Source organism: Bos indicus x Bos taurus, chromosome 1 (genome assembly GCF_003369695.1).
Source record: "Bos indicus x Bos taurus breed Angus x Brahman F1 hybrid chromosome 1, Bos_hybrid_MaternalHap_v2.0, whole genome shotgun sequence".
In the NCBI taxonomy this organism is placed as follows: Eukaryota; Metazoa; Chordata; class Mammalia; order Artiodactyla; family Bovidae; genus Bos; species Bos indicus x Bos taurus.
The window spans coordinates 140933182-140946731 of record NC_040076.1 but is presented as its reverse complement, the minus strand read 5'-3'; the positions used below and the strand labels follow the sequence as shown (position 1 = coordinate 140946731).

General features: G+C 45.1%; 1 protein-coding gene across 1 annotated transcript in view; it reads right to left on the bottom strand.

The window, feature by feature from the left end:
• The window catches only part of FAM3B (family with sequence similarity 3 member B), a 66725-nt gene that overhangs the window by 37606 nt on the left and 15569 nt on the right, over nt 1-13550 (bottom strand). The window contains exon 3 of the mRNA XM_027546706.1: nt 250-373. Coding sequence (XP_027402507.1) covers nt 250-373 — 124 coding nt within the window. The remainder of the gene's footprint in view (nt 1-249; nt 374-13550) is intronic.

Sequence of the window (13550 nt, the reverse complement as noted above, 5' to 3'; positions counted from 1 at the left end):
TAGTCAGTTTCAGATTCTGCCTGCAAAGTGGGAGACCTGGGTTCGATCCCTGGGTTGAGAAGATCCCCTGGAGAAGGAAATGGCAACTCACTCCAGTATTCGTCCCTAGAGAATCCCATGGACAGAGGAGTCCATAGGGTCAGGAAGAGTCAGACACAACGAGCGACTTTCATTTTCACTTTTCAGCCTCAGAGAAGGCAAACAACCACGCAGGGGAGCTAGGCTTTCTTTTCTTGCACTGATACTTACATCTCATCCTCAAAGCAGATCTTGGCGTATTTGTCCCTGCCACCCCCGCTGAGCAACCGGTAAGCGTAGGTGTCTTCAGGACACGGGGACCAGTGGTCACATTTTTGCCTTTTTGGGGTTGGGGCTGCAACAAACAAGAATGTAACAGTTAGCACCACACAGTACTGATCAGGAGAAACCACTGCTTGGCTATGAATGGCAGTTTGTCTGTCCCAGGACTTCGTACTGGCAAATCCCAGGAGTGGTAGAGGGCTTCTCAGGTGGCTCAGATGGTGAAGAATCCACCTACAACACCGAAGACCTCAGTTTAATTCCTGGGTTGGGAAGATCCCCCAGAGGAGGGAATGGCCTCCCATGCCAGTAGTGGTAGAGGAAAACTGGGAAGATGTGAAGCTAACTGAACCTGCTTTTGTATTCAAATACCAAATATGCAAAAGGAGGGGATGCTGAGTAGGTGGAACCATTTAAAAGGAGTTGGGAATCACTCTTAATCGTTAAGTATTATGGTGAACCAACCAGTAGCCTGTGGAACATCTGTCCAGCTTCTGAATTTACATACCTAAAACACACACACACACACACACACACACTCCTAACTACTGTTAGTCCTGCCCCCAGGCCACAGGTGCAAGACCTTGTACCAAGGCCAGAAGGAGAGCCCAGAAACAAGGTCACCTCATCGTTGCCAAAAGCCACCCCTTAATCTTCATGAACAGGCTTCCTGACTCCATATTAGGCAAAAATGCCCTTTCCAGTGCTCACCCTAACCAATCAACTAATGCCACCCTTCCAGCACAAATTTTCTTTGTTTTGAGGCTATAAAAATTGGCTACTAATCCACGAAAGGGGTCAGCTCTCCTGGTCTGTCTGGAGGTATCAGCCTGCTAGCTCGCAGCACCCACATTATCTCTGCTCTTTGGTCTCTATAAACTCACTCCCTTCTGAGATGCTCTGTGTCTGGAAACTCTTTTCCAACCCACGTTCAGATTGCCTCCACAACACCACTCTGGCCCTGGCTGACCTCTCTCCTTTCCCTTAAGCTGGAGACACTGAGGTTTTCTGCCTGGGCTGCTATGTCAGTGGTGGCAGGCCCCAGAGATGTCTTGCCCAGCAATAGAGGGCAGCAGTTGGGGAGGATGGGGTCAGCCAGCCCTGGGCACTACCTGCATCTCCCACTACTGGGTGCCTCGTTGCCATCACTTGTGTCTCCCTCCTTTCACAGGTGCAGCTATCTGTCATCACCCACAGAACCCAGAGTCTTGTGCTGGGCTTAAATTGTAATCCTGAGTCTCCAGAAAAAAATGAAAATCAGAAAGTGCTCCCACTCCTCCAGTTTGAGTGGGGACATGCTGCATTATGGATCCCTGCAGTGCTCTTCTGTTTCATCTACCTGGATGAAAGCTCGGCCGGCAGGGTGGCTGGGAGGCCCTGCTGTGGGAGTCAGGACTACCCGTGAGTGTTGTGATGGCCAAGTGCCATGGGGCTGAGCTGGACCAGGGCTGAGCTGCTTGGGGATCATGCGGATGCTGGTCCATGCCCAGTCCTGGTGCCCAGGAGGCCACAGAGTTCTTGGGGGGAGTGCACCCCAACATCGCACTTAGCTCTTCACACCTTTCGTCCCCTCACTGGCACTACCCCCATCACTAACCAAAGCTTCAACCCACCTCGCACCGTCCAGCTTGCCCGTTTTATTTTCTTTTGCTTAGTGCTCATCACTGTTTAACACCCCATAGTTCCCTCTTTAAAAGCTTCTGCATGAGGACAGGATGTCATCTGTTTATTTTCACAGCACCCCCAGCACCTAGTGGGTGTGCAGCACAAGCAGCTGCTCCATCAACATGTTGAACAAATACGTAACGGAGCAGGACCCTATGGGGTCTTCCTGGGCCAGATCCCCACTCTCCCCCTGGCCCCACAGTCCTCTGCCTGCCTCTCGTCTGTAGAAGAGCTTAGTCTCCCAGGACTCCCCAGAGTCACAAAAGCCTGACTCAAGGATTAATGACTGAAGGTATGTGATTGTATAGTGACAAAAGTAGCAGTTGGGCCAGGAGAACTGGTAACAATTCAAACAGTAAATCAGCCATATGGCAGTGACAGAATCTTTAGTTCCTCCCTGAAGTCCACAGCAGGGCTAACAGTATCTCATGCACATCACTGAGTTGTTTTCCAGGTTCTAAAACCACCACCAAAAGGAAGAGGTTAACTACCCAATGACTACTGTGTGTGTTTTAAGTTGCTTCAGTCGTGTCTGACTCTTTGTGACCCTATGGACTGCATCCCACCAGGCTTCTCTGTCCATGGGATTCTCCAGGCAAGAATACTGGAGTGGGCTGCCATGCCCTCCTCCAGGGGATCTTCCCTACCCAGGAACTGAACCCACATCTCTTACATCTTCTGCACTGGCAAGCAGGTTCTTTACCACTAGTGAGTGCCACTGGGAAGCCACCCGATGACCACTATTAGCATGTATATTCCAGACCTACTGGAGCCTCAGGAGTGATTACGTTAACCCCTGGTACCCTGCCCTGTCACCTCTCTATCAGCCAATCAGAGAACTGTGCACAAGTTGATCATGTACTCTAAGGCTCTCTCCCTCAGGTTGCCTTTAAAAATGCTTCCCTGAAACCCATCAGGAAGTTCTAGTCTTTTGAGCACTAGCTGCCTGGACTCCTTGCTTTGCACCTGGAATAAATGCTGTACTTTCCTGCAGTACAACCCAGTGTCAGCAGACTGGCTTTGCTGCAAGAAGGTGAGCATATCAAGGTTTGGTTCGGTAACAAGTGAATGGACATCTGGCCCTTTGGTGAGGCAGAAACCTTACTTACTTTGGCAGAAAACTCAGAGCCACTGAACCTGCTCCCCCACTACAAAGGGGATGAGCAACCTGGAGTCAGGGCTTTCTGTACATGCGCTACAGCAGCTCTGGTTTGCTTTTAGTAATAACAAAGGACCTTGGGATTTTATCTTTTTTAATCTAATTTCTGAAGAAAAAAATTGAAAGTAATAGAAAGGCAAAAAGAAGGGAAAAAGTCTTATGTATTATTCTAAGTAATCATCACTGTTTTCTCTTTTGGTATATTTTCTTCTGGACTTTTCTATGCCTGCAGAGGACATCTGCAAAGTTGGAAAACATGGATTAACAATATATAAACAGTTTATCTATAACATATATGAACATATATGTTACCTCACTTACATTTTCATATAATATACTAAATACATTTTTTCTTAATCTCCAGTTACCTAAATTTAAAGCAAGTTGTCCAACTATTAACATGCGAAAGTGCTATAAATACAGTATCTTCTCAATGTTTCTCAGTTTTGAACATGAAAGTGTATTTATTTTAGTTTTTTAAAAAATTAATGATAATGCTCATTACTTTGAATTCAGGGGTAGTTTACCTAAAAACACACTGAGCATAATATTTAAAAATGTAACTAACACGCTGCCTAAAGTCTGTTTCCAGACTCTGCTGATATCCTGAGTGTGTACAGTTGGTTCCTTATGATGATTTATCTTTATGATGAACTTATGATGGTTCATCTTTATGATGGTGTGAAAGAAACATGAATTCAGAGAAAACTATACTTTGAATTGTGAATTTCTATCCTTTCCCAGGGCTTCCCTGGTGGCTCAGTGGCAGAGAATCCGAATATTCATTGGAAGGACTATTGCTGAAGCTCCAATACTTTGGCCACATGATGTGAAGAGCTGACTCACTGGAAAAGACCCTGATGCTGGGAAAGATTGAAGTCAGGAGGAGAAGGGGACGATAGAGGATGAGATGGTTAGATAGCATTGCCGACTCAATGGACATGAATTTGAGCAAACTCTGGGAGATAGTAAAGGACACAGGAACCTGGCATGCTGCAGTCCATGGGATCGCAGAAAGTGGACACGACTCAGTGACTGAACAACAACGATCCTTTCCCACCTAGTGCTGTGGGGTCCAGTGCCTTTGTAATGCTGGACAGTGGCAGTCACAGCTCCTCCCAGTCAACTGCATGATCACAAGGGTGAATAACCGGTATGTGGACAGCCATTCTGTTTTTTTTGTTTTTAGCAAATTACAGGAGATAATCAACACAATTATAAACAGACTTTGTGATAGATGAATTTGCCCACCTGTAGGCTAATGTACATGTTCTGTGCCCAGTTAAGGTAAACTTGGCTAAGCTAGGATGTTCAGGTGTATTAAATACATTTTTGACCTGTGATATTTTCAACTTATGATAGGTTTATTGGGATGCAACTCTATTGTAAAGTCAAGGAAGCGGGACTTCCCTGGTGGTCCAGTGGTTAAGAATCAGCCTGCCAATGTAGGGGACTAGGATTTGATCCCTCCTCCAGGAAGATCCTACATTCACGGAGTAACTAAGCCTGTAGCCACAACTACTGAACCCACAAGCCACAGTTACTGAAGCTTGCATGTCTAGAGCCTGTGCTCCACAAGGAGAGCAGTCACTGCAATAAGAGGCCCCCACTTGCTGCAACTGGAGAAAGCTCACGAGCAGCAATGAAGACCCAGCACAGCCCTCAAAAAAGGTAAGCCAAGGAGGCTCTGTACTGTCTAGAGAGAACACTCCTAAAGTGGGATCCACACTCATCCTGCCTGCCACCTGTATTTCTCTTCCCAAGGACACAGACTTGCTCAGTGGACCCTGCTCTTCTTGGCAGGACTTCTTTGAGATTCCTCTTCCCCCTGCTCTTGGAGAAAGGCAACATTTTCAGGCCCTCTGCCATCATCACCATGCTGGTAGGTGCCCTGGCTACATAACCCTCTTGTCCTCACCGAGTTCTGGACGTGCAGACAGCTGTGGTGTGACCAGCAAGATGGAAGGTCTAATATGGCCCAGCCCCAGTGTTGCTTAAAATATCCCAAGGTCATGGGGACACTGTACCTCCTGACCCCCAGTGGAAGTGGTAGTTTGGAGACAGAATGAGAGCAGATTAGTATGGGAGGCAGGGCGTGGAACCGGAAATGGTATTTTACTCTATTTTTAAGCCAGCTGGAAAAAGAGAAGCAAACAGGGCCTGGTAACATCACAAATAAGTGGGACAAATATTCCCACAGGGTGAAAGAGGCAGCCTGTCTTCCGGAACCTGGGCAAAGCATCACCCATGCTGCTTCTGAGGGTCCATGGTTATCAACAACGTCCTGGGTGTAACCAACCATGTTCCCAGCCATTAACCCTGTGCTAGCTATCTCCTGAGCAGGCCTGCTCCGTAAGGGATTCCATGACACAGCCCAGAAAGCAGAGAGAAGTTAAACTCAGGTGAGGAATTCAACTTCTGAGTAACAGGGAAGGAGAAGGCCATAAGGCAAGGGAACCCGTTTTGCAAAAATGTTGGGAAGATTTAAAAAATAGCCTGTCTTTTTATGATTCAGCTAAGGGCTGTGCCTGCAAACATATCAAATGCAGTTTTATGTATTTAATATGATTTCAGTAAGATTCAAATACATTTTTATGTTGAGAAAATAGCAGTGAGTGGTTTCCTTTTTATGGAAGAATAGCTCATAGTTGATTTACAATGTTGTTAGTTTCAGGTGTGTGGCAAAGTGCTTCAGTCATATATACATATATATATATATATATATATGTATGTACACACACACATATATATATGCATATTTGCTGCTCAGTTGCTAAGCCATATTGGACTCTTTGTGACCCCATGAACTACAGTATGCCTGTATACACATACATTATAATAATTAATATATATTATATACATTATATATTAATATATTATATAACATATTAATGCATATTAATACATAGTATATATTAATATATGTATCTATTAATATATACTTCTACCAGTGGAGCCTTATATATAGTAATATTAATATACTTTATTATTATACTTTATTAAAGTATAATACTATATTAAAGTATATTATATTAGTATAGTATATTAAATTATATATAGTATATTAAGTATATTATATTATATATATTAAATACATGTTAAATATATCAAATATATATACTATATATAGTATATTCAATGATAGTATATTCAATATATTAAAGTATTAATATACTTTATTAATATATTAATGTTATAGTTTATGTATTATATATAATGTTTATATATAATATATAATGTATATATTATATATAATATGTATTATATATACATATTTATGGGCTTCCTTGGTGGCCCAGATGGTAAAGAATCTGCCTGTAGTATGGGAGGCCTGAGTTTGATCCCTGGGTTGGGAAGATCCCCTGGAGAAGGAAATGGCAACCCACTCCAGAATTTTTACCTGGAGAATCCCTTGGACAGAGGAGCCTGGTGGGCTATAGTCCATGGGGTCATAAACAGTGCCTAACACTTTCACTTTCATACATATATATTTTATATATATATATATATATATATATATATATATATATATATATATATAAAGTTTATTTCTCCTAGAAATAAGCTGTGACACTGAAGTAGCGGGTAGTCACTCCTCACCCTTCTTTTCTGGGTTCTAGCAGCAACAGGCCCTTGAGCCCCAGGTCTGGCCTCTGCGTGCCCCTGCATGACAGGTGCCTGAGGCAGGAGCAGCAGGCTGCCAGCTGAGAGCAGGAAGGAAAGCGGGACCTGGCAGTTCTCTGAGAAGCACAGCTGCATGACGGCCTAGCGTGCTTGGGCACCAGGGAGTTGGGGTTCCTCCCTCAACTGGCCCTTGTTCCTCCTCCTGCCTGTCAGAAAGAAAAATAAGGTCAGCCCTCCCTTCTCTCTCTGTGGATTCCACATCTTGGACTCAACCAACCAGGAACTGAAAAGATTTTTAAAAATTTCTGAAAGACTCGAAAAGCAAAACTTGAATTTGCGTCTGGCAGGCAATGCTTTACATAGCATTTACATTGTATTTACAACTATTGACATATCATTTACATTGTACTAGGCATTGTATGTAACCTAGCAATGATTTAAAGTATGTAGGAGGGTTGTTAAGACAGCAAATGCTCAGAGTTCTCATCACAATTTTTTTTCTATTTCTTTAACTTTGTGTTTATATGAGATGGTGGATATTTACTAACTTGTGCAAACCATTGCATGATGTATGTAAGTCTAGTCATCATGCTGCACACCTTAAACTTATTCTTGGTTGTTTAGTCGCTCAGTCATGTCCGACTGTTTGTGACCCCATGGACTGTAGCCCGCCAGGCTCCTCTGTCCATGGGATTATCCAGGCAAGGATACTGGAGTGGGTTGCCATGCCCTCCTCCAGGGGATCTGCCCGACCCAGGGACTGAACCCATGTCTCTTGCCTTGCCAGGTGGATTTGTTACTACTGACCACCAGAGAAGCCTCCAAACACATCTAGTGCTGTATATCAATTATGGGATTCCCTGGTAGCTCAGCTGGTAAAGAATCCGCCTGTATATCAATTATATCGCAATAAAATTGAAAGAAAAAGAGATGAAGTATAAAGGAGGATGTGGGTGGGTAACATGCAGAAATTGCGCCATTTTATATAAGGCACCTGAGCATCTGTGCACTTTGGCATCTGCAGAGGTCCTGGAATCAATCTCCCACAGATAAGGGGGATGACTGTAGTTGTCTAAATTGGGCTTGACATTCCAAAGGTCATTGGAAGCCTGAGAAATGCTCGTCATAGCGGCAACTTGCCGCTTTGTGCCTGTCCCACTGGGAAACTTGGGAAGCTGGGAACTGCGCCTGTTGCTGAGAACGGCGGGAGACAGGAGCCAGTTCTGGAAAGCTGTCAGGCTCGACTGAGTCACCTGAACTGACAGGGGCGGTGTGGTTCCACTCCTGGGAATGTAAATACCAAGAAAAGTTTCAGCCATGTCCACGAGGAGACCTGTGGGATGTCTGCTACACAGCATCTGTGTGGTGACAAGCTGGAGGCAACGGGGAGCTGGCCCCCACTCCCAAGAGAAAGAGGAGGAAAATGCGAAGACTCAAGCCCCAGGCACCATGCAGCCTGAGCAGCGTCAGAGGAGAGGCACCCACAGCCAGATAGGGCCTCAGGCATGGCGCTGAGCGACACCAAGAACCAGGTCCTTGCAGCACCGAAATGCACGCCTGCAAAACAGGACAAGCTGGCATGCAAGTAGGTGTTCATCAGAAGGGTGTCATTAGATGCATCAGAGGCCTGCGGGACACTGGGTGATGTCAGAGAGGGAAGTGGGGATAAAGGGAGAAATAAATAAAATGAGAGAGCAAGGAGGAGATGCATTAGAGGCCTGGGGGATGCTGGGTGATGTCGGAGAGGGAAGTGGGGATAAAGGGAGAAATAAATAAAATGAGAGAGCAAGGAGGAAAGTGGGGGAAAGGATGGATTAGGAGATTAGGATTGACATATATACACTACTGTGTATAAGATACACATTAATAATGTATATATAAAATAGCTGAGAAAAAAGAAGCTGAAGGCAAAGGAGAAAAATATACCCACCTGAATGCAGAGTTCCAAAGAAGAGCAAGGAAAGATAAGAAAGCCTCTTTCAGTGATTGATGCAAAGAAATAGAAGAAAACAATAGAATGGGAAAGACTAGAGATCTCTTGAAGAAAATTAGAGATACCACGGGAACATTTCATGCAAAGATGGGCTCAATAAAGGACAGAAATCATATGGACCTGACAGAAGCAGAAGATATTAAGAAGAGGTGGCAAGAATACACAGAAGAACTGTATAAAAAAGATCTTCATGACCCAGATAACCATGATGGTGTGATCACACAACTGGAGCCAGACATCCTAGAATGTAAAGTCAAGTGGGCCTTAGGAACCATCACTACGAACAAAGCTAGTGGAAGTGATGGAATTCCAGCTGAGCTGTTTCAGGTCCTAAAAGATGATGCTGTTAAAGTGCTGCACTCAACGTGCCAGCAAATTTGGAAAACTCAGCAGTGGCCACAGGACTGGAAAAGGTCAGTTTTCATTCCAATCCCAAAGAATGTTCAAACTACCGCACAACTGCACTCATCTCACACACTAGCAAAGTAATGCTCAAAATTCTCCAAGCCAGGCTTCAACAGTATGTGAACTGTGAACTTCCCAATGTTCAAGATGGGTTTAGAAAAGGCAGAGGAACCAGAGATCAAATTGCCAACATCTGTTGGATCATTGAAAAAGCAAGAGAGTTCCAGAAAAACATCTACTTCTGTTTTATTGACTATGCCAAAGCCTTTGACTGTATGCTGCTACTGCTGCTAAGTCGCTTCAGTCGTGTCCGACTCTGTGCGACCCCATAGATGGCAGCACACCAGGCTCCCCCGTCCCTGGGATTCTCCAGGCAAGAACACTGGAGTGGGTTGCCATTTCCTTCTTCAACGCATGAAAGTGAAAGTGAAGTCGCTCAGTCGTGTCCAACTCTTAGCGACCCCATGGACTGCAGCCTACCAGGCTCCTCCATCCATGGGATTTTCCAGGCAAGAGTACTGGAGTGGGGTGCCATTGCCTTCTCCGACTGTATGGATCACCACAAACTGTGGAAAATTCTTAAAGAGATGGGAATACCAGACCATCTTTCCTGCCTCCTGAGAAATCTGTATGCAAGTCAGGAAGCAACAGTTAGAACAGGACATGGAACAACAGACTGATTCCAATTTGGGAAAGGAGTGCCTCAAAGCTATATATTGTTACCCTGCTTATTTAACTTACACGCAGAGTACATCATGTGAAATGCCGGGCTGGATGAAGCACAAGCTGGAATCAAGATTGCTGGGAGAAATATCAATAACCTCAGATATGCAGATGACACCACCCTTATGGCAGAAAGCAAAGAAGAACGAAAGAGCCTCTTGATGAAAGTAAAAGAGGAGAGTGAAAAAGCTGGCTTAAAACTCAACATTCAAAAAACAAAGATCATGATAGCCAGTCCCATCACTTCATGGCAAATAGATGGGGAAACAATGGAAGCAGTGAAAGACTTTATTTTGGGGGGCTCGAAAATAAAAAATCATTGCAGATGGTGACTGCAGGCATAAAATTGAAAGACATTTGCTCCTTGGAAGAAAAGCTATGACCAATCTAGACAGCTTATTAAAAAGCAGAGGCATTACTTTGCTGATAAAGGTCCGTCTAGTCAAAGTTATAGTTTTTCCAGTAGTCACATACGGATGTGAGAGTTTGACTATAAAGAAAGCTGAGTGCTGAAGTATTGATGCTTTTGAACTGTGGTGTTGGAAAAGACTCTTGAGAGTCCCTTGGACTGCAAGGAGATCAAACCAGTCAATCCTCAAGGAAATCAGCCCTGAATATTCATTGGAAGGCTGATGCTGAAGCTGAAACTCTAGTCCTTTGGCCACCTGATGTGAAGAACTGACTCATTGGAAAAGACCCTGATGCTGGGAAAGACTGAAGGCAGGAGGAGAAGGGGATGACAGAGGATGAGATGGTTGGATGGCATCACTGACTCAGTGGACATGGGTTTGAGCAATCTCTGGGAGTTGGTGATGGACAGAGAAGCCTGGCGTGCTACAGTCCATGGGGTCACAAAGAGTCGGACAGGACTGAGGGACTGAGCACAAACACATGTATGAGATAGATAATTAATAAGAACCAACTGTAGAGCACAGGGAACTCTACTCAGTATAATTCAAGGAAGGGATATATGTATATATGTGGCTGATTCACTTTGCCGTACAGCAGAAACTAAGGCTACACTGTATTTTTTCCCAATAAAATTTTTTTTTAATTAATTCATTAATTAAGTGAGGGCAGCCTGGTCCATGGCAGGTCACCTCTACTCCTAGTCCAGAGGTTCTGACCACTGAAGATGGCTGTCCTCTTGCTCTCTGTCCCTCCCTGGCTCCACCAGTGCTTGCCTCACATCCATCCACTCACCTGCCTGACTTTCCTTCCTACGACACTTGTCCCAGGCCCACCTAGTGACAGTTCTTATTAAAGGGGCAGTGAGGGGCCTGCCTCTCTGCTGGCTTCCCTGGTAACCGATGAGCCCACCTGGTTCAGTGTCCCCTGTAACTGATAACCTCCCCCTTCCCCCGGGAGCAAAACCTGCCACCAGGACCTGCTCCCTTGGCAGCACAGTGAGTGTGGGTGTCACCCCAGGACCCTGATTCCAATGTGTAAGCCCCCCATCCATTAAACCAATGATGTCTGTGTTGCTGACTCTGGGTGCTTTCTTGGGTCTTGAAACTGGGCAAGTGCAGGGCTTGTAGGCCTGCTGGGGGACAGCCCGACAGGGAGGAAAGGAAGGAGTGGGTCAAGGAGGAGAGACGTGGGAAGCCTTACCCCTTAGGGGGAGGGAGACTGTGTGTTTGTCCTGTCGTGGAGGCGAGCACAGAACCTTCTACAAAGTCCTAATCTCCCCGTGAAATATGAGAAGGGGGATGCAAGGGTTAATAGTCAGTTACCTGTCGCTCTGGGTAAGCCATGAGAAGAACAGCATAGGTAAAGAATATAAGCCAGATATAGCAACTAAGTATAATCTAAAGAAAACGTACATCGGGCTGATTAGTTGGGCTCGTCATGCCTTGCTGAGCTAAGGAGGAACATGGTGTGAACCTTGGAACTCTGGGTCAGCACAAGTTCAGAACGCTGCTTGTGCACACACTGACGGTTCTTCTGATGTTCCTGCGAAGATTGCTGCCCCCCGGCTGTGTGATGCCCTTGGCACTAGGAGGTAACATAAAAGTACAGAGAAGAGCATTAACTCTGGGATGTGACTGGGGGCATGGGAACCTTATGTTATCTAAAAACCAGATACTTTCTGCATACCAAGAGCTCAATAAAAGCAATGTGGAATCAGTCAGCAGGGCTCTTGATCCTAGAGGTCATGAGTCCCCTGGTCCCATCTTTAAAACACCAATACAGTATACTAACACATATATATGGAATTTAGAAAGATGGTAACAATGACCCTATATGCGAGACAGCAAAAGAGACACAGATGTATAGAACAGTCTTTGGGACTCTGGGAGAAGGTGAGGGTAGGATGATTTGAGAGAATAGCATTGAAACATGTAAATTATCATATGTGAAACAGATCACCAGCCCCAAGCATCCAGTATTGTGCATCGAACCTGGACTGGCGACTCGTTTCATATATGATATTATACATATTTCAATGCCATTCTCCCAAATCATCTCACCCTCTCCCTCTCTGAAAGAGTCCAAAAGACTGTTCTATACATCAGTGTCTCTTTTGCTGTCTCGTATACAGGGTTATTGTTACCATCTTTCTAAATTCCATATATATGCGTTAGTATACTGTATTGGTGTTTTTCTTTCTGGCTTACTTCACTCTGTATAATAGGCTCCAGTTTCATCCACCTCATTAGAACTGATTCAAATGTATTCTTTTTAATGGCTGAGTAATACTCCATTGTGTATAGGTACCACAGCTTTCTTATCCATTCATCTGCTGATGGACATCTAGGTTGCTTCCATGTCCTGGCTATTATAAACAGTGCTGCGATGAACATTGGGGTACACGTGTCTCTTTCAATTCTGGTTTCCTCAGTGTGTATGCCCAGCAGTGGGATTGCTGGATCATCGATTCCTACCTGCTGCTCTGGCCGCAGCAAGTGGTGCCCAATGCGGGGCTCGAAAGTGAAGGATCGCCGAGAGGGAAGCTAAAGTTAAACAATCGTAGCAGGGTCCCGAGGAAGAGTGGGGTGAGGCCTCTGGAAGTCCCCTTTTGCAGTAAGTAACACTCCCTCAGGCACTGAAACCGGGGTTAAGCCTGGGAAATTCAAAAAGCTCGGAACAATACCCGCCGTATATATGCCTTGTAAGGCAGCTTTTAAGAGGTGAGGCAGCGGGGTGGAGGAGGGCCGGCTATTGGAGCTTTTACCAACCATTGAGAAACATTGCTGGTGGTTCCCTTCTTTAGATTTAGGAACATGGGAGAAGGTAGGTAGTGAATTAGAGAAACTTCTTTGCAAGGGAGTGCCCTTGCCTGCATCTATCAGGTCAATTGGACACTGAAAATCTGCTTTGGAACCTCTTCTGAACCCTAAAAGCTCAGAAGGGAGTGAGGATGAATGTGAAACCCCATCAGAGGGAGGACCTGAATATACAGAGCCCAAGGGGGTAGAACAAGCTGCAGTTCCTTTTCGCCTTTGTTTAAGAAAGGAATTTCCTCTGCCTCCTCTTCCTCCCCCTCTTGTCTTAACTGCTGGAGCGGCTCAAGCTTTTGCTTCTTTAGGACAGACAGCAGTTCTGTCACTCCTCCAGAAAGGTTTTTTGGCGCTCGACAGGAGGGGTGATTTGGAGGTTATGGCTAGGGCATTTCCATTGACAATACATGAACGGATAGCTCCTGGGACAGATCCTAATACTCCTAGTGAGGTGTGTAAG